This window comes from Canis lupus, chromosome 2, assembly GCF_003254725.2.
Source record: "Canis lupus dingo isolate Sandy chromosome 2, ASM325472v2, whole genome shotgun sequence".
Classification (NCBI taxonomy): domain Eukaryota; kingdom Metazoa; phylum Chordata; class Mammalia; order Carnivora; family Canidae; genus Canis; species Canis lupus.
The window spans coordinates 69,836,373-69,857,133 of record NC_064244.1 but is presented as its reverse complement, the minus strand read 5'-3'; the positions used below and the strand labels follow the sequence as shown (position 1 = coordinate 69,857,133).

The following is a 20,761-nucleotide window of genomic DNA, read 5'->3' as shown; positions in this document are numbered from 1 at the left end:
GGGCAGGGGGCAGTCGTCTGCTCACGTGTGTTTATTCTTTGGGGCTCAGTCCCTTGCAGGTGGTCCCTATCTCCCCTCTGACCCATGTTCCCTTTTATTCCCCCCAGCTGCCTGTAAGGAAAGCAAGCGACCCCTGGAGGTGTCCCAGAGATCGGAGGAAATGGGGCTCATCCTGGGCATCTGTGCGGGGGGACTAGCTGTCCTCATCCTTCTCCTGGGGGCCATCATTATCATCATCCGTAAGGGGTGAGTGAGGCTGGTGCCATGGCTCACCCCCGGCTCCCTCAGAAGCCTGGTGGGCAGAGAGGAGCAGTGGCTGGGGCCTGGGAGGGCAGCTGCCTGGTGAGTGTGGAGGGCTGCCAGCCTGGGCGTCAGGCCTGAGGACGGGCCTGAGCCAGGCAATGGGAAGCCAGAGCTGCTGTGAATGAAGCAGCCCTGGAGCGGCTTGGCTGGAGCCCAGGTCTGGCTGGTGCCGGGTGCCACTGTCCAGGGAAGGGTGCTCAGTGCCTGCTGCCAAGGAGCTGTGCTGGAAGTGGCCACTGCCCTCCTGCGCCTGCTGGGCGGTTCCAGAGGGGAGGGTGTGGAGGTAACCTGACTTGAATCTCCAGCCTTCTGCAGACCTTCTGCCAACTTGTCTGCCCTGGCCATGGGGTTGTGGTGTTGATCCTGAGCAGCAGGGGTGGTGCTCACTCCCCTTCAAAGCAAGGACCTTGAGCCGTGGTTCTTCCTGGCTCATCTTGTCCTGGACCTGATACTGTTGACCCTTGTGGCGTCCTCCTGGCCCCATGACTCAGAGGAGACCTCGCTCCTGCCCTCTCCTTCCCTAGGCACCTGAAGTCTGGTGCATTTTGGAGGGATGCCTTTCCTAGTGTGTTTTGCTGTGGGCAGCAGTGAGTCCCAGCACCTCTTAGAATCCAGAACTTAGAATTTCAGAGTTTCAGAAATCCAGGATTTGGGATTCTAAGAATCTCAGAATTTAGAACTGTTAGGGCTCAGAGCCCGGAAGTGAGAACTGCCTAGGAAGTTCAAAAGCATCTAATCTAGTGGTTTTCAAATCTTCTTAAAGCAACAGAACTTGTTTTCAAAACAGCACCTAAACCTCCCCTGGGAGGCCCAGTACACGGAGCAGATGAAGGCTGAGCCTGTGGTTGGAGCAGGGGTGGAGGCTTCTGAGACCTCTTTGGTTCCCCTCCTCTCCTCCCCTTCATTCCCTATCAGGCAGCCCCAGGACACTGTGGTCCAAGCACCTTAATGGAAGGATGGAGATATTGAGCCCCAAGGGGACATAGACTTGTCTAAGGTCACCCAGGGAACCCTCTCCCCACCTGGGCTCTGCACTGCTACTTCTGGGCTGGTGCTGGATCTCAGGGTTGCCAGGAACAGATAAGTAGGATCAAGGGGGATGAGGGAGAGCTGATGAGGGCTTCCTTTCCTGAGGCCAGGCACTGGCAGAGAGAGACCCTCCCAGAGAGTCTGGTGATGGGTGTGCCAGTGAGGTGGCATTGGCCTGTCCAGGGCATTGAGCTGATTTTTCCCTTCCCTAGCCCCTACACGGCTTCCAGAGATAAAAAAAATTTACTATCTAAATTTTTTTAGAGTATTATTATGTACCAAGGGCTTTACACACACCATCCACTAGAGCATTAGTTACTGAGCATCTACTCTGTGCCAGGCACTGTTCTGGCACATGGAATACATCAGAGAACATTTCCTTCTTGAATACTGACCCATGAAGCAGGTCTGAGCCCCTTCTCACAGATGAGGAAACTGTAATTGAACGACTTGACCGTGTCACTCGGGTAAGTGACAGGGCCTGGTTTGAACCCAGTCCTGACTCCAAAACCCGTGCTCCTGAGGGCCTGGGATGTGAAGGGCCTCACCATGGCTGGCGCACAGAAGGTGCCCAGAATTGGCAAGTTCCTGTCCTCCTCCCCTGTGGGAGACCTAGAAGTTAGCTCTGGGGGTGGGATGGGGTGGGGTGGGGAGTGGGGCAGATGGTCAGGGCTGTAGGGGAGTCGTCAGATTTTGGGGGGTTGCAGGTAGTATTTGAAACCCTAGAAATCTATCCTCAAGGAGAGAGGATTGGCTGAGTGGAGGATGTCACCCACTCGGCAGAGAACATTGCGCCCAGGAGAGGATGAGTCAGAGATGCTGCTGGATGGAGCCTCACTCCATCCAGGAAGGAAACTCTGCACTCTACACAGTTGCTACCCCATAAACCCTTCCAGGCTACCCCTGAAGCCCTAGGATCCCCTCAGGCTCTCTTCCTTTCCTCCTCTAAAAGCCATTCAGTCCCACTGTATCGCACTTCATTGCATCCCCCTAAATCCTATCCTTGCCATCAGGGCCTACCATGTTCCTTAGGGCTCCCCCAGTCTGCCTTGTGGGTTGTCAGGGGACAGAGCAGGTCTGGCAGAAACAGAGTGGTCACACTGAACTTCATGAACAGGTTATGAGGCTGTGGAGGGAAGGCTGACAGCCAGTCACCACCCTGTGTGCCCTTGTCAGAAGAAGGTGGTGGCCACGGGCAAGAGTGGGTATGGAAGGCAGTGGGTGGGGAGCCAGGGGGAGGGAGGTCAGGTGCTCCATCCCACCCTGCCCTGGGGGGACAGTGAGCCTGGATGCCTCTGTACTAGGGGAACTCCCCAGGCCAAGTTGGGTCCTTTGTTCTGCTTCCAGAACCCCATGAACTCCATGCTTCTCCTTTGCAGTACTTTCTTCTCCCTCCACTTGGTTTTTCACTTATTTGTGCTTTGCTCAACTGGTTTTCTTCCCTGCTGGACTGAGAGCACCATGAAGTAGAGAAGTTTCTGTCCTGTTGGCTGTGTATCCCCAGGGTCTGGGCTTGGGGAGTGAGGTCCTCCTGACGCCCCCAGCTCCCAGCTCAGCAGCAGGAGGGAGGCAGGGGGAGCTGGGCTGACAGCCGGGCCCCTTGGACGGGGTCATTATTAATCTCACTCATTTGGAGGAGGCTATGGATGCTCATAGAAGTGGAGTTCTTTTATTTATTTTTCCTCTTTATTGATTACTCAATTCAATGCAATATTTATTGGGGGATTATAATGTCCTGGGCACTGTCCTAGACCCCTGGATCCAGCAGTAGGCAAGAGAGACAAGGATGCTGCTCTCTTGTGCCTTGTAGCTCATGTGGAGCCTGGAGTTAAACCAGAAACAGTGCAAATGGATACTTACAAATTGTGAAAAGAACAGGGTGCTGGAGGGGGGTGCAGAAGGAGGGTAAAAGTGACACAATAGAGTTGGCAATTATGGGGGAGCCTTTTGGGAGGCCCTTGAAAAGTCAATGACATTATAACTGAGACCAGAATGCCATTCCTTTAGCCATCCCCCTTCTCTTCGGGGGGGGGGGGGGGCGCCCCATGACCAGCCATGGACCTGCCCCTGCCCCACCCTCCTTTCCTGGGATGGCTGTGAGGCCTCCAGGCACTCCCCTGTCCTCTCTGGGCCCCAGCCTTCCACTCTTCTCTCCTCCCCTTCCCCCAGTCTGCAGGATTTCCCTGGTGGAAGGCCGTTCACTGGGGTCCCTGCTGGTGGGGCGGTGTGGGGACAGGTGAATGGAGGAGCCGTGGATGTGTCTGGATGGGACCTCAGGAGGGGGCTGGTCTGGGGGTCAGGGTCCGTGATCTGCCCTGGGCTGACCATGACTCTCTGGGACTCAGCTTCCCCACCTGCCAAGTGGGATCAGACCCAAGCTATGCTTTGGGTGCCCAGAGGGGGCAGCCTGGCTCCTCTGAAGGACCCCACACTCAGGGGCAGTCTGGGTTGGGGAGAGCAGGCCTCCCCTCTGCCCTGGAGTCCAGCTGGAGCCCTTTCCTCCTGGGCTCCCCCCACCCACCGGCCAGGGTCCCTCCCAGGCACAGGTGTATGCAGGGGGCTGAGCCCTCAGGGGCAGAGGGGCCTGCAGGTGTGAGTGACATTGGGCCTGAGGGGCGGGGGGTGTTGGGGAGAGCCCGGTCACCTGTGAGTACCTGAGGGAGGGTGTCTGTGTGTGAGTGTGCGCATCTGTGCGGCAGTGTGTTTGTGAATACACACCTGTGCCTGTGTCCCGTGAGTGTGTGTCATTGTGTGTGTTCCAGTATGTGTATGCAAGTGGCTGCATGTGCGAGTCTGTCTATGCGAGTGCATGAGTGTGTCGGTGCTGGTCTCTGCATGAGTGAATGCGTATGTATCCACACGAGTGTGTCTGTGTGAGTGTGCAAGCGTGCGTATTTCTGTGTCTGTGTGTATGTGACTGTGTGAAAGCTCTGCTTCCCCAGGCCCTTTCCCCACCTCCTCCCTCCAGCGGCAGGCTTGGGGAAGGTTCTGGAAGGGGCCTCGGGTCTTGGTTTTCAACGACTGAGCCCAGCCAGCCCTTGGGACAAGGAAGGTCCTTCCGACCCGTCCAGTCCCTGGCCAGCGCCGCCCCAGCACAGCAAGCACCAGGCCCCCCTCTGCTGGCTGGTGCCGCCCTCGGCCCACCTTGTGGCAGGACCAGGGGCCCAACTGTGCTGTTCTCTTTGCACGCTGCCAGGAGGGACCACTATGCCTACTCCTACTACCCGTAAGTAGCTCGGCGCCACCCCCGTGGGCCCGGTGTCCTCCTCCCAGTGTGGAGGGCCTCGCACGGCTCCCTCTCCAAGGTCCACGGTCGTGCACGTGTGTGCGTGTCACAGGCAGGCCCGTCCCCACCCTGGCAGCTGTCTCCACGGTGCACACGGCTCTCAGGTCCCAACGAGCTCCCTCTCCAGCCTTGTGGACTCGGGCTCATCAGACCCACCTGTCTGGGCGCTTCTCTGTGGGCTCAGGTCTTCACATAGAATCCTCACGGCCACCCTGAGAAGCGGCCCTGTGATCCCCACCCCCCACCGTGTTACTGATGAGGAGACCGAGGCCCAGAGAGGTTAAGGGACTCGTCAGAGGTCACAGCAAGTGCCAGAGCTCGGTGACCCCCCGGGCCCCGTCTGACTCCCTGGTCTTCTGGTGGTTCTCTGACTCCTCAAGCCTTCCAGAACATTCCCTGCACCTGTGCCTCTTCTCCCTCCCTGCAGAGCAGGCTCAGGTGGCCCCAGAGCAGCCCAGGGGACGGTGGCCTCCCAGCCCCTCCTCCTGGGCCCTCTACTTGCATGGACATTGCCCAGGGTCCACTGGCTTCTCCAGCGAGCGAACCCCGGGGGCTTGGGGGAGCCTCCAGGGGCCTTTACAGGACCCGCCTCGAGGCGGCTGGCCCGCTCTCTCTGCCCGGGCAGCCCCTGTTTGAACCTAAGTGCAGGACATTTCCGAGCGTCCGCGTCACATTCCGTGTGCTGACTGTCCCCCGAGGCCAGCTGGCGGCCGGCAGAGCTCGGGTCCCGCTGGCTTCTGGCTCCTGTGGGTCTGGGTGGTTGGTGCTCGGAGCTCCCCCCATAGGGAACGGAGGGGCCGGGCGGGGACGGAGCCCTCGGGCAGCCCTGGAGCCTGCCTCCCGGTCACCTGGCTGCTGTGCTCTGTCCTGGGCCTCTGTCTGTCCTCCGGGTGGTTTGCTGGTGTCTGCCTGTCCCTCCCTTGCTCTGTCCTGTTCCCTGTCTCTCTCCTTGTCATTGTCCCTTTACTGTCCCTCCTCCTCCCCCCTCCTCCTCTCAGCCTCCTGATTCCCTTGTCCCCTCCTCACCCCCCTCCCCATCCCCCCTTCCCCCTCCACCTTCTCTCTAATGTCCACTGTCAAGGTCACAGCTGCAGAGGCTTCTCTTCACCTGCCCACCAAGGGGTCCTGGGCTCTGCCCTGGGCCACAGTGAGGGTGATGTCCAGAGCCTGGTGGTTAGGGCATCCAGGGGTCATCCAGTCTTCCCCTACCCCAGACAGCTCTTGAGCAGGGATAGATTGATTAGAGTTTGCCTATCTGGAAAGATCCCTTCCTTGGCCTCTTTATCTCCACTGATGGTCAAGATTCCTGAGCCCTTTTAACCCAGAAGTCCTCTCTCGAGTCTACCCCTCATTCTGCATGCTGTAGGGCCCGGCAGGGTGAATGGCTATCTCATCTTAAGCCTTCCCTGTGATTGGGCCTCTTGCTCCACAGGTCTCAGGACGGGTCTCAAGACATGTCCCAAGTTACTTGCTCTTTCCCTTTTACTCAGCTCCTTGGGCATGGAGCTGTGCCCCCTGTGCTTCCTCCCCTTCCCTCAGAGTCCTGTGGAGTCACAAACTGCCATCCTCATCTGTAAAACTGGGCTGGAGGCCTGGGCTGTGCAGGGCCTTGTGCTAGGGGCGTCTTCCCGGGCCTCTTCCCAGTCCTCTCAGGAGGGACCCGGCCTCTTGCCTCCTCCCTCTGCTGCTTCCAGTGGCTGCATGGACGGGAGGGCGGTGGCAGGAATATGGAGCCTGTGTGGATCTCTTTACATGTCTTATGTGGCCCGTGGTGGGACCATCCTGGGGGTTCTGGGTATAGGAAAACCAGTTGGAGTTCATTCCCTGCCCAGAGGAAGAGTCCTGAGCACTGGCTAAGCAGCGGCCAGACTCTCTGCCATGAAGGGGGAGCATAGTCCACCCCGATGTGGGGTTCTCAGGGCACATGTTTGATGAGGATGGCGGAAAGGAGGAGGGATCTGGGGGCGTGCTGGGGCTGGAGCTGGGGCAGTCATCTTCCTGGTTTGGATGGGGTGACTGCTGTGACACCAAAATAGTCCCAGAGTAACTACCCTTCCCATTTCCTGAGCCCTCCAGGCCAGTGACAGGAGCCAGGTCCCAGCCTGATGCCACTGCTGCTCCATCCCTTGTTCTCAGCAGAGGTCCCCAGGGTCTCTGCCCAGTCCCTCGTAGGGGTTAGGATGGGCAGCTGAGCAGAGCCCTCTCAGTATTTAGAGATGCTTCTAGAATGCCACCTAGCCTCAAGGCCCCCTGACTGTGGGGCTTCCCCATCCACCTCTGGGTATTGTCCTGCCCAGCTCAGCACCCATGGCTCTTGTCAACCCCTCTCTGCAGCAAACCGGTGAACATGACCAAGGCCACTGTCAACTACCGCCAGGAGAAGACCCACATGATGAGTGCCGTGGACCGGAGCTTCACGGACCAGAGCACCCTGCAGGAGGACGAGCGGCTGGGCCTCTCCTTCATGGACACCCATGGCTATAGCCCCCGAGGTGAGTGCCTGACCCTCCTGCCCTTCCCCGTGGCTGTGGGATTCCATGCCTGAGCCAGTAGCACCGAGCCCCTCTGATGAGTTCTGTTAACACCTCAAACCTCAAATGAAGCATCTGTCGTGCTCCTGCTGGGTACCAGTCCTGGCGCTGGCAATGCAGAGGAGGCACGGGTATTACTTTTGCATTGGAGGAGCTTTAGGAAAATGGAGGACTAGACTCACAGGGGAGGAATACAAGGTCATATGCTGATTGTGGAAAGTGCTCTGGGGACTGAGAGAAAGGAGTGGTGCTGTGTGATCAGAGGGAGCTAGAGCAGTCTTGAGCCTGTTGAGCACCTGCTGCGGGAGAGGCAGGGGACCAGTGGTTAAGAAAGATTGCTCTGGAGTCAGACAGACCTGGGTTACATCTCACATCCCCTTGGCTGTGTGACCTGGGGCAAGCTGCTCAACCTCTCTGGATGTCTGCTTCCTCATGTACAAAACGGGGCTAAAGATCATCTCTGCCAGTAGGTCTGCTGGAACACTGAGTTGGCTATTACATCATATAGTTAGTGCTGGGCCCAGCATGCAGGCAGGATATGGTGAATTAGTACCTCCTCACACATCTTTTTATTTTATTTAGTGTTGATTTGTACAAAAGAAAATATCTAACGTTTGTGGAAGTCACTCAGTGATAATACAACAAATACCGGTGAATTAAGACATCTTCTGGGTGTCCCTCCCTAAGGATATGCCCTCCATTCTTCTTAGACATAAACACCCCCCTGAAATTTGTTATTTCAAATTAGACAAATTTAATTTGTCTGTTATTTCCTTACCTTTTGGGGAGTAGGTTTACCATGGTACATGCATCCCCAGTGTATTATATAGCTTTGCTCGTTTTGGGGCTTTGTAAAAATGCAGTCACGCTATTTCTCAGCTCAGCGTTGTGTTTCTCCTATTTGCCCAGGTGGAGGTTTCACTGTGTTTTTTTTTTTGTTTTCTCTGATGTATAGTTTTCCATTATGTGAATGTATCGCACTTTATTTCTCCCTTCCTCCATCCAGTGACATCTCATTTGCTTCCAGTTTTCTTGTTATTACAAATGAGGCTGCTCTGAATGTTCTTAAGTGGATCTCCAGATGCACCTGCAATAGGACATATGCGAAGCAGCCAGCAGGAGTGTGTGCTGGCTCCCCTCTGGAAGATGGAACCGAGCTGTGTCCCAGAGTGGCTTCGCCTGTGCTCACGGCCGGCAGCAGCGACACAGAGCTTCTGCTGCTCTGCGGCAAGCTCAGAATTTGCCAGGCTTCTTCCCTTTTGCCAAACTAGTTTGTATAAAATGGTGATTCTCTATAGTCTTAATTTGCATTTCTCTGATTACTAATGAGGTTGAGTATAGTTTCAAATCATTATTGGCCATTCAGCTTTCTTTTTTCCTGAAATGCCTGTTCATGCCTTTTACCTAATTTTCTATTAGGTTTTCTGTTGCTTTCTTAGTGGTTCTTAGGAGTTCTTTATATATTTAGGATGATAATCACTTTTCACTGATGAATTGCAAATATCTTCTCTCAATTTGTGGCTCATCTTCGCAGGTTATTTATAGTGTCTTTGGAGGAACACGTTTTTATTTTAATTTAGTTGAGTTCATCAGTCTTTTACTTTTTGATTTCTACTTTTTGTGTTTCCTTCAAGAATGCTTCCTTTGCAGGGTCATAAAATATTTTTTACTTTTTTCCAAACCTTTTTATATTTTTGCATTGCACATTTCAATCTTTATCCATCTGTGATTGATTTTTGTGTGTCAGAGGAATGAAGGATTTTCTTTTTTTATATTTTCTTTTATTTATTTAATTTTTTTCTGTAGTAACTCATGTCCTAGCTTCTGTTACACTTTGTACTTTTTTCTTTTTTTTAAAGATTAAAATTTTTAAAAAATTTATTCATGATAGACAGAATGAGAGAGAGAGACAGAGAGAGAGAGAAAGGCAGAGACACAGGCAGAGGGAGAAGCAGGCTCCATGCCGGGAGCCGGATGCGGGACTCGATCCCGGGACTCTAGGATCATGCCCTGGGCCAAAGGCAGGTGCTGAATCACTGAGCCACCCAAGGATCCCCCTTTTATGAGATTTTATTTATTCATGAGAGACAGAGAGAGAGAGGCAGAGACATAGGCAGAGAGAGAAGCAGGCTCCCCATGGGGAGCCTGATTCAGGACTCAATCCCAGGACCCCAGGATCATGCCCTGAGCCAAAGGCAGATGCTCAACCACTGAGCCACCCAGGTGCCCCTATACATTGTACTTTCATCATTCGTTGTGGAGCCACTCTCTTTGGAGACCATGCTTCTGTATGTTGGTAGGTTGTTTTTTGGCTCCTCATTCTCTTTGATGGGCTGATTTGGTCATTTGTGTGTCTGTTGATACCTCATTGCCTCATTGCTAGAGTTCTCTAAGTCTTGGTGTCTGAGACATCGCATTCTCCTGGCTTTGCTCCTCATCAGGGATGTCTTGGTTATTATTTGTCCTCATTCTCTTTCTCTTATGTTTTATTGATTGATTGATTATGTACAAGCAGGTGGCAGAGAGGCAGATGGAGAGGGAAAGAGAGAATCTCAAGCAGGCTCCATGCTTGGTGGAAGCCTGCTGTGGGGCTTGATCTCGCAACCCTGAGATCACGACCAGAGCCGAAATCAAGAGTTGGATGCTGAACCGATTGAACCACCCACGCTTCTCTCTTTCTCATACATTTTAGAATCATCTTTTCAAGTTACTTGGAAAACTTTGTTGGGTGGATTTGTATCAAATGTTTGGATCAATCTGGGGAGAACTGACATCTTCTGAAATTGTGCATCCAAGAAGGGGATATATATCACCCTATATATTTAGGTCTTGAGTGTCTTTCAGTGATTTTCTCCATAAAATTCTGCACCTCTTTTGTTAGATGTACCCTCAGGTCCCTTGTATTTTTTATTTCCATTGCAAATCGTACATTGTGTGGGTGTGTGCAGTAAAATACAACTAACGTGGAATTTACCATCTTAACTGTTCTTAAGTGTGGGGTTTGGTGGTATTAAACACATGCATAATGTGCAGCCATCACCATTATCCAGCCCCCTAGCTCTGTTCATCTTGTGAAACTGAAACTCTGTTCCCATGAAGCGGTAACTCCCCATTCCTGCCTCTTCCCAGCCCCCAGCAACCACCACTCTACTTGCCGTGTCTGTGAATTTGACTACTCTAATTATCTCATATACGTGGAATCATAGAGCATTTGTCTTTTTTGTGACTGGCTTATGTCACTTAGCTGAATGTTTTCAAGCTTCTTTCATCATGTAGCATTTTTCAAAATTTTTTTCCTTCTTAAGGCTAATGAATATTCTGTGGCATGTATGTACCATATTTTGCTTATTCATTCATCCACCCATGGACATGTAGATTGCTTCCATTTTTTAGCTCTTGTGAAGAATGCTGCTGTGAACATAAGTATAACATGTATCTTTTTGAGACCCTAATTCAATTCTTTTGGGTACGCAGCCAGAAGTAGAATTGCTGGATCATATGGTAATTCTATTTTTAATTTTTTGAGCAACCACCATACAGATTTCCAGTGGCCGTGCTGTCTGGCATTCCCTCCAGCAGTGCACAGGGGCTCCAGTTTCTCCACATCCTTGTAATTCTGGTTATTTTCTGGGTTTTTGTTTTTGTTTTTGATAGTAGCCATTCCAGTGGTTGTTGAAGTGGTATCTCACTGAAGTTTTGATCTGCATTTCTCTAATGATGAGTGCTGTCACCTTGAGCATGTGCCATTTGTGTATCTTCTTTAGAGAAATATCTCTTCCAGCCCTTTGCCCATTTTTTTTTTTATTTTTTATTTTTATTTATTTATGATAGTCACAGAGAGAGAGAGAGAGAGAGGCAGAGACACAGGCAGAGGGAGAAGCAGGCTCCATGCACCGGGAGCCTGACGTGGGACTCGATCCCGGGTCTCCAGGATCGCGCCCTGGGCCAAAGGCAGGCGCTAAACCGCTGCGCCACCCAGGGATCCCCTTTTTTTTTTTTTTTTTTTATTTCCTTTGCCCATTTTTGATTTGGGTTTTTTATTTCTTTGTTGTAGAGTTTTAAGAGTTCTCTCTGTATTTTAGATATTAATCCCTTAGCAGATATATGCTTTGTACACATTTTCTCCTCTTCTCAGATTGCCTTTTTACTCTGTGGACTGTGTCTTTCGTTGCACAAAATTGTAAAAATTTTCATGAGGTCCAGTTTGTCCATTTTTCTCTCTTGTTGCCTATGCTTTTGGTGTCATAGCCAAGAAATCATTGTCAAATCCATTGTTATGAAGCTTTTGTCCTGTTTTCTTCTAAGAGTTTAAAAAAATTATCTTTTAAAAACAATTATGATTATGATTATTTTGGAGAAACAAAGAGCATGTGAGTGGGGGTGGAGGAGGGGCAGTATCTGGAGAGGGAATCTCAAGCAGGCTCTATGCTCAGTGTAAAGCCCAATGTGGGGTTTGATCTCATGATTCTGAGATCATGACATGAGCCAAAGTCAAGAGTCAGATGGGCACTCAACTGACAGAGCCACCCAGGTGCCCCTCTTCTAAGAGTTTTATAGTGTTGGGCCTTACATTGAGGTCTTTGATCTAGTTTGTTAGATGTACCCTCATCATTTTTAAAAAATGTACAGTTTTAATTTCTGTATATAGTGTGAGGTAATGGTCCAAATCCATTTCTTTTTCATGTGGATGTCCAGTTTTCCCAAGATAAATGGTACACTTTTAAAATATTGTATTTCTAATGGCTGCTCATATAGAGAAATATAGTTGATTTTTAATATATATATGTGTGTGTATATAAAACATATCCATGGTCCTTGATAACCTTATTTATTAATTTTCATTTGTAGAATCTTTCAGGTTTTCTGAGTATGATCAAAGGGTCTGTAAATACAGACAATTTTGTTTCTTCTGTCTCATTTCCTTTCCTTTTTTCCCTTGTCTTTCTGCATGGTACTGTCTGGGACCTTCCGCACTGGGTTGGATGGAAGTGGTAATAGCAGGAATCCTTGTCTTGTTTTCCTGATTTTTTAAAAAAGATTTTATTTTTTTATTCATGAGAAACACAGAGAGAGGCAGAAACATACGCAGAGGGAGAAGCAGGCTCCCTATGGGGAACCTGATGCGGGACTGGATCCCAGGACTCTGGGATCATGCCCTGAGCCAAAGGCGTCTGAGCCACCCAGGTGCCCCTTGTTTTCCTGATTTTAAAAGAAATTCTTCTGACATTAAACACTGAGCATGAAGTTTGCTACAGTTTTTGGTAGAAATGTTTTATCAGGTTAACAAGTTTTAGTTTTTAGTTTCAGGTTTTAGTTTGCTAAGAGGTTTTATTGAAATGGGCATTAAACTTTTTTTTGTTTTAATAAGGTTAACAAGGTGAGGGACATTTTCAGATTTTCTAAAGTTAAAATAATCTTCGGTGCCTGGCATAAATTCAGCCTGGTCATGATGCATTGTATTTTTTATGTCTTGTTGGATTCGGTATAGGTATCATATTGTTCAAGATTTCAAAGCTGTATTCAAGAGTGGGATTGGCCCATGATTTTTTTCCTTTTTGTGCTATTCTTGTCTGGTTTTTAGTATCAAGATTCTGTTAGCCTTGTAAAATGCACTGAGGTCTCTTCTCTTTTTTCCTTATTATGAAAGATGGGAATAATTGTCATCTTGAAAGTTTGGTGGAATTCACCTGTAAAATAATCTTTTCCTCTGTTTTCTTTGTGGAAAAATTTTAAACTTTTAATACAGTTTATTTAAAGGAGCCAAGGACTATTGAAACTTCCTATTTTTTTCCAAACACTTTTAGTAAGTGATTATTTGTCTAGGAATTTGCCCATTTTGTGTAAGTTTTCAAACTCACAGATGTGCAGGTATTTATCATGTTGTCCTTGTGATCTTCCTCATTAAACTCTCACCCAGCCCAGCAAGGTAGCTATTATCAACTCATCTTACACGTGAGAAAACAGAGGGGTTCAGAGACAGGAAGTCACTTGTCAAACAGCCAGGAAGTGGCAGAGCTGGAATTTAAATGCAGGTCTCTTTGAGCTGCAAAGAGCTGTTTTCCATCTTGTGCTGGGCCTTCAGCATGGCATGGGCAGGATTTGGACAGGCAGCAATGGGAAAAGAAGGGCATGCCTGGGTGAGGCAACAGCATGAGTGGGTGAGCATATGCAGCGGTGTGATTGGTGGGAAATTCAAGTGGGTGTCGGGGAGAGTGGGAAGTGGGGGCAGTGTGGGTGTGTGCCTTGCTGCTGAGTCACGTTGAGAAATCCAGAGGGGCAGGGTGCTTGGGCTCTGCCTCCAGCCAGATCATTGACAGCTGGGGTGATGTGGCCTAGGGAAGTCAGGCCCAGGCTAATTGCCATGTGGTTGGTGGGAACAATCAGTGCTGCTGGGGTCTCGAGAAGATGCACCTTTGGGTCGAGCTGGTGACAGTGTGGGCTGGGCTGGACAGGACAGGGCTGCTGGGAAGGGGGGGAGTGGGACAAGCTACGGCAGATGTCTGTTCAGGGGATAGGGGCCATGGGTCAGCAGCCCCTTTTCTCTCTCTCTCTCCACACCCTATGCTGGTCTAGCCTCCACTCCCTTCTTTGCTTTCCAAACAGAGGAGCCCAGATTTTTGTGGTGTGGAACAGAAAGCCATGTTGATTTTGATGCGTCCTCAGTCTGTGAATTTTTTACCATGGGTATTTTTGACGCTGAGTAAATGGTGTGAGGAAGCTGTCTGGGATGTTGCTAGGACGTGGCAATGGACCCTCCCCCCCCCAACCTCTGTGTCTGAAATCCTGCCTGTGAAAACCCTCAGCCCCTTCTAAGCCCTGTCCATCTGGAGCTCTTCACCCCTGTGGATGCCAGTGGGTTCCACCTGCCAAATGGTTTGTCATTAAGTGCTAGATCCTTTTCATCACCGTGAATTCTTGTTTATCAGGAAGAAAGAAACAGAGAAAGCAGGGTAGACAACAGGGCCCAGGTTTGAATCCTATGCTACTGCTTAATGACCAGGTAACTTACCCTTTGTCAGCCTTGGTTTCCTCATTTGGATTGGGGATAACAGTAGTGCTTATATCATAGAACAGTATTTTTTCTTGAAGATTTAAAAAATTTATTTATTCATGAGAGACACAGAGAGAGAGGCAGAGACAAGGGCAGAGGGAGAAGTAGGCTCCCTGTGGGGCACGGATATGGGACTCGATCCCAGGACCGTGGGATCACGCCCTGAGCTGCGGCAGGCACTCAACCACTGAGCCACCTAGGCGTCCCCATCATAGGAACAGTCTAAGGATTAAGTGACCTGAGTATCACGCCAAACATATGAAAGCACTTGATACGTAAGACATTATTCACTATTTTTACAAGCTATGTTTCTTTATAGTTATATCTTAATTGCAGTAGTGAAGGAACAGTCTGGAGTGGTGCCAGACCATATAACTGGGGGCCTGTCCTCATCTGAGGCGATGGGAATCAGGGAAGGGGACTATCTTTGAGGAAGGTCTGAAGATTTTCATTTTCACGTGGGGAAACTGAGGCCCAGAGAGGTCAAGGGACTCAACTCAGAATTCAAATTCAGGTCTCTCTGACTCCAGACGCAATGCTTTTGCCTCTGGGCCCCAGACCTCCCTCCCTAGACCTCAGCTGTCCAGTTGGGTACTTGTAGAAGGTGTCCCACAATCACGGTGGAGCTGGGGAGAGCCTGGAATAAGCCCCAGGAGGCATCCTGAAGCTGAGGGCTGGCTCTCACCTTCCCTCACCTCTTCCTCCAAGCTGGTCCTGGGGGTGGGGGTGGGAGTGAGGAAGAGCTTGTGTCTCAAATCCCATGGGGGAGACCACACACAAGGACAGTGGAGAGCTGTCTTCTCTGGGCCTCAGAAGTAGAAGGTCCTCTTGGCAACATCATGGCTCAACACCCTGCTGTCTTCTGGTGGTCTTTATAGAGCAGCTTATGTCCTTCTTGGGCTCAGATGGAAGCCACCCTGATTTGGCTGTGACTTCCAGTCAGGACCCCGACCAGGTGGGATTATTTTGCTTGTCTTCAGCCATTGCAAGTTGATTCTACGTGTATGTGAGGCTACACCTCAAGAGCCCTCCACCTCAAGAGCCCTCCAGGAAGCATGGCTTCTACTAACAGCCCTAAGACTCCTCTGTCTCTCCCAGTTTGTCAAGCCAGCAGATAGCCTTTGTCTTGAAATCTATGCGCTTGTGTATCTGTTGTAGATGCTCTTCAGAACTGTCAGGTCCTGAACCAGGATCCTGCAGTTGGAGAAGGGCCAGGAAAGGAAGGCCCCCTACAGTCAGCCAACTGCCCTGGCTTCCTGGGACTAATTATGTCCACAGCCTCATCTGCAGGTGCTTGCTATGTGCCAGGCACCGGGCTGGGTGCTTTATAGGCATTATCTTATTTAATATTTATATAATCATAATAATCATAATCATAATGGCAACAGTTTTTGTCTTCACTTGAGGGAGGTTTAGGGAGAGTAACATCCCCAGGGTCCCACACACAGAACTGGGATTTGATCTCAGGCCTGACTCCAGGGTCTGTAATTTTTTTTTTAAAGATTTTATTTATTCATTAGAGACAGAGAGAGAGAGAGAGACAGACAGACAGACAAACAGGCAGAGGGAGAAGCAGGCTCCATTCCATGCAGGGAGCCTGATGTGGAACTCGATCCTGGGTCTCCAGGATCATGGCGTGGGCTGAAGGTGGCGCTAAACTGCTAAGCCAACGGGGCTGCCCCCAGAGCCTGTATCTTAATCACCACAGTCATCCCTGTGTTCCCCTGAGGATGTTTCACAAAACAAACAAAACTCTCTGTGGTGAGAGATGGTGGTGAAACATTGCTATTTCTACTCATCTCTTGGAGATTGACAATGCGCACTGATCTGTAGGGAGCCCTGGGAGGTCTTATAGGGAAGAAACATACTTTTTTCATTTCAACCAGAATTTCACAAGATTCCTTTAAAACAGAGAACTCATCCTCATCTTCCTTCTCTTCTCCTTTTTTAATGGAGTAGCACTTAGTCATCTGCCATCATCAGTGTTTTCTGGAATGCAGTTTCGCAACTGCTACATTAGGCAAGTCTCTTCTTTGGGCCTCAGTTTCTCCATCTGAAGAATCAGGGGCTTGGTGTATCTGACCACAGTGCTGTAACTGACACGTGACTTGCCCTCTGGCTCTAAGTAGAAAATCTGGATCAAATGTGGAGGAATTGTCTTCAGACATTGGGTGACAGGGAGCTCAGGACTGATCCCCAAGAGAAGAGGAAAGAGTGGGCCATGCCATCACACTGCCTGTCTGCCTGGAGGCAGTTTTCAAACTGTAGCATAGACAGTTTGCCCTGCATGGGGGTCCCCTTGATTTGAAGAGACAGGGTTTGGAGTTTGGGGGAGTTGAGCTGTGCAGGGGTCTGTCCTGGTGTCATGAATCCATTGTGTCTGTCCATGAGTAGGACTCAGAGGCCAGGTGCCAGAGAAGGTTACAAAGAAGGCTCATTCTGGCCAATATCTGAAGGATGGATATGAGGTTATCAGGAAAAAACAGAAGGAGATGGGTGTTGGAGGTGGTGGGAAGGGAAGGGGCTGGCATCTGGGCCCTGCTGGGGGTTCCCCACCTGACCCTACTCGACCACACTTGGGCAGAGAAGAGCTATGAGAAATGTGGAGGGCTGGCCTTGACTGAGCCTCCTGCATTGTACCCAGGACAGGAGAGAAATGGGCATTAAGAGAGTGTCCAGAGGCGGGTGTGACCGAGAGGGGCACTTGGCTCAGTCCCAGGACCTGAGGGATCAGGGTGGGATGTCCTTGGGAACATCTCCCCAGAAGAGAGGGGAGTGGGTGGGTCTGGAGGGAGGGGATAGTTTTCCCAGGGTGTGTGTTGTGTGCTCTTGTGCATGCGCGTGTGTGTCACCGTGAACCTCTCGACCTGTTCCCTAGTTGGCTGAGGCCGCCGCACAGGCTGACAATGGAAATGCTTACGCAGGAGAAATGCTTCTATTCAGGTGTCTCGCGTTAATCTGTGGAGGGGGTGGCAGCAGCAGCTAATTTCGGGATTTGCTTGTCTTTGAATGGGGTAATTACTGGGAGTTGCCAATTGTTCCAGATTGTTCTCTGGAAGAGGGAGAGAAGAGGGGGTGCTCTCATGGGCTCTGCTGAGTGCTGCCCCCTGCAGGCAGTGCGGTGAAGTCACAGGGTGGTCCAGGCTGGGGAGCAACTGGATGGAGTCAGGGGACCCCAGGATCCCAGCCGGGCCAGGAGGGCTGGGCTGGAAGGGCCCTCAGAGGCCCCGTCACCCAACCTGCTCATTTTACGGATGGAAAAACCGAAGCAGAAGGGAAGGGACTGGCCAGGCCTCTTGGCTCCCGGGAACCCCCTCCATGTGGCCCATTCACCCCCTCTCATGCCTTGAGTCTGTGTGAGGCTCCCCCGGCTGGGGGCATTGTGCATCACGAACCCCTTTTCTTCCCTCTGTCTGCAGGAGACCAGCGCAGTGGTGGGGTCACTGAGGCCAGCAGCCTCCTGGGGGGCTCGCCACGGCGTCCCTGCGGCCGGAAGGGCTCCCCGTATCACACGGGGCAGCTGCACCCTGCAGTGCGTGTGGCCGACCTCCTGCAGCACATCAACCAGATGAAGACGGCTGAGGGCTATGGCTTCAAGCAGGAGTACGAGGTGCAGGGCCCCAGTCCTGCCAGGACCCCTCACCAGGGCCTTGCCCATTTCTCACTCCCGTGGACCCTGACCCTGGGCAACCCTCAGCCTAGCCCTGGAGGACCTTTGCTCTGACAGCCCCTAACTCAACCTAAGTTTTTTTACCTTGACCCCACCCCCAATCTCAGACTGACTTGGTTTCTCACACCACTCCCGATCCTGACCAGAAGTCTGACCTTCAGTCTTCTGTGTCTCCATCTAGACCCTGCTCATGATCCTTCTCTTCTCCCTGATATGACTCTGACCACCTACCTATACTGACCCTGATCTCTGACCTAACACCCAGCCCGAATTTGACCCTGACTCTCATCCTAAATTCCATCTGAACTCAGATTTGAATCTCATTCTCCCTCCATCTGCACTCTGACACTACCTCCTTCTAACCTTCATTTGACCTTCACTTTTATCTTCTTCCCAACTCACACCTGGATTTACCCTAAACCTGACACCCCCCCACCCCTGCTTTTTTCATTTCCTCCCTCCCACTGCTTGGCTTTGAATTTAGTCCCTTGCTGATAAAGGGATATCCGGTGACTTTATCTCAGGCACCACATTGATCCCTGAATCTGGCCCTTATCCCTGGTCTCACTCCCATCCTGTTAGGGGATGGGGTCTTACAAGGGGAGGGGTTTCCCTTCCTTGCTGACTATGGCCTTACTTTCCCTTCTGGCAGAGCTTCTTTGAAGGCTGGGATGCCACAAAGAAGAAAGACAAGGTCAAGGGTAGCCGGCAAGAGCCCACGCCTGCCTGTGAGTCCTGGGAAAGGGCCTGGGTCTGGGGTGTGGGTGGGAGGGATCTGAGTATAGTGGGGGAGAACAGCCAGAGTGAGCTACTTATTGAGAGCCTCCCACATGCCAAGCCATGTACCGATTACCACACCCATTATTTTACTTATTTTTCTCAATAACCCAGATGTATGAGACCTATTATAACCCCTACTTTACAGATAAGGAAACTGAGGCTTGGGAGGTTAAGCTCCCTGCTCAAGGTCACACAGCTAACACTTGCCTGAGTGGCACATGACCTTGGGTCTCCTTGATGCCACAGCCTAGGTTTTAACCACTGGCCCGTCCTGCCCCCTCTGGTGCCGAGAGCCTCCTGGTGAGCCCTGAGCCTCTGGGTACCCTGGCTCTCCTGCCTGTGCCGTCCCTTTGGCCTCCTGGAAGCCTCCCCTCATTGCCCTAGCCCTGCGCTCCCTAGCTCAATCCCTGCCCACCCCATGGCCACCTGCTTTGTGTTTTCAGATGATCGGCACCGAGTGAAACTGCCCCCGATGATGGGAGGCCCCGATGCCGACTACATTAACGCCAACTACATAGACGTGAGTGCCTCGCCGTCATCTCTGCTGGCCTGGCCCTGCCTGCTCCAGGCGCACTGCCCAGGCAGGCCAGCATCCTGGCAGGGAATACCCTTCTGCAGTCAGTGCCAGAGAGCTTGGGGGAGGGTAGAGCAAAGCTATCAGGGAAACTTCCTGTGGGGTGGACAGGTGGGGGTTTCAGTGAAGCAGGAAGGAGAGGTAGTGGGCAGATAGCTAGGCCTGGAGTCCAAGAAGGAGCCCCTCTCAGGAAGGACCGAGAGGCTCAGAGGTAGGATTTGCATGACTCACACAGTAAGGCTGCAAGTAGGCAGGGGTGGATTGGGAAGGCCCCAGATGGCAGGCCGAAGAGATGGAACTTTTCCCTAGGGGTCCCAGGGAGTTGCTAAGAGTATTTTGACTGTGAGCTGAGTGGTACCTTAAGAACAACTCATGTTTATTGAGAATGTACTGTGTGCCAAGCACTGTGCTAAGCAATTTATATCAAAGATTTCATTTTATATAATCCCTGAAATCACGCTATGAGTTAGCATCGTGACCTCATTTTACAGGTGAGAAAACAGGCTCAGAGAGGTGGAGCTACTTGTCCAAGGTCACATAGCTTGTGAGTGGGCGAGAAGGAACTCAAATCTCAGCCTGTCTGTGTCTCCAAAGCCTCTGCTGCCAACCATGAGGCTCTCCTGCCATCGAATGCAGCAGCTAGGTCTGGATGGGCCAGAGGAAGGGGCTGGGGACGACAGGGCAGGCAGCCAGGAAGCCCAGGCTACTGAGTGATGAGGTGACGAATCTGCTCCCCAGGTGTGAATGAGGGTGAGATGGGACAGGGCCCAGGGACCCTGGTCAGACTGCCCCAGCCTGACAGCAAGTCAAGTTTGGGAGAGAATCTTTTATTCATTTACCAGATCTATTTTGAGCATCTACCATGTGCCAGGCATTGTCCTGGGCACTAGAGGTATGGCAGTGAACCAGATAGACACCATCCCTGCCTTCCTTGAACATATAGATTCTAATGGGGAAGGCATATGAATGTATATACAAATAAAATAATTTCAGATTAGTTGGGAAAGCACAGTCCAGGGAAGAGGAATGACTCTCCCAGTGTCACACAGCAACTTAGTGGTATGGCCAGGGTTACTCATGGTGGGCTGCATGGAGGTGGGGGCTTGAGCTGGCTTTGGGTGGCCAGAGAGGAAAGGGTGGGAGTAGGGAGCTACAGGAGCGAAGGAGGAGGAAGGTGTATACCTGGGAGGTGGGATAGTCAGGGACTCTGGAGACCTCTCCTCTCCCTCTTCTTCACCTCCTGGGGGGTGAAATTATGCTACCCCATATTTTCCAGGATTCCTTGCCTTCTTTCCCTACCTCCTGTGCTCTCCCTTGACTGGGGTATGGGCTGGGCCTAGCCTTTCGGACTTGGGTGACTTCGATGACAGGGGCCTCTTCTGGGTCTCCTCAGTGTCCCAGTTGGCTTCCCCCTGGGCCCCAGCAGGCTCATGCCTCTCCCCACTCTCTGGCCCAGCCCTGCCCCCGTCTCTGCTCTGCCTCCCCTACTCACATTGCGCATCCTGGCCACTCCTGTGCTCCGACCACCTCCATCTGC

General features: G+C 51.3%; 1 protein-coding gene across 6 annotated transcripts in view; it reads left to right on the top strand.

The window, feature by feature from the left end:
- Positions 1–20,761, top strand: part of PTPRU (protein tyrosine phosphatase receptor type U) — a 78,829-nt gene that overhangs the window by 40,403 nt on the left and 17,665 nt on the right. For 4 of the 6 annotated variants that reach the window (XM_035713289.2, XM_035713287.2, XM_049105340.1 and 1 more), the window contains exons 14-19: positions 108–246; positions 4,529–4,558; positions 6,953–7,110; positions 17,620–17,810; positions 18,523–18,598; positions 19,094–19,170. In XM_035713289.2, the coding sequence (XP_035569182.2) occupies positions 108–246; positions 4,529–4,558; positions 6,953–7,110; positions 17,620–17,810; positions 18,523–18,598; positions 19,094–19,170 (671 nt within the window). The remainder of the gene's footprint in view (positions 1–107; positions 247–4,528; positions 4,559–6,952; positions 7,111–17,619; positions 17,811–18,522; positions 18,599–19,093; positions 19,171–20,761) is intronic. The other 2 variants (XM_025447061.3, XM_025447060.3) reach the window with 1 other exon arrangement.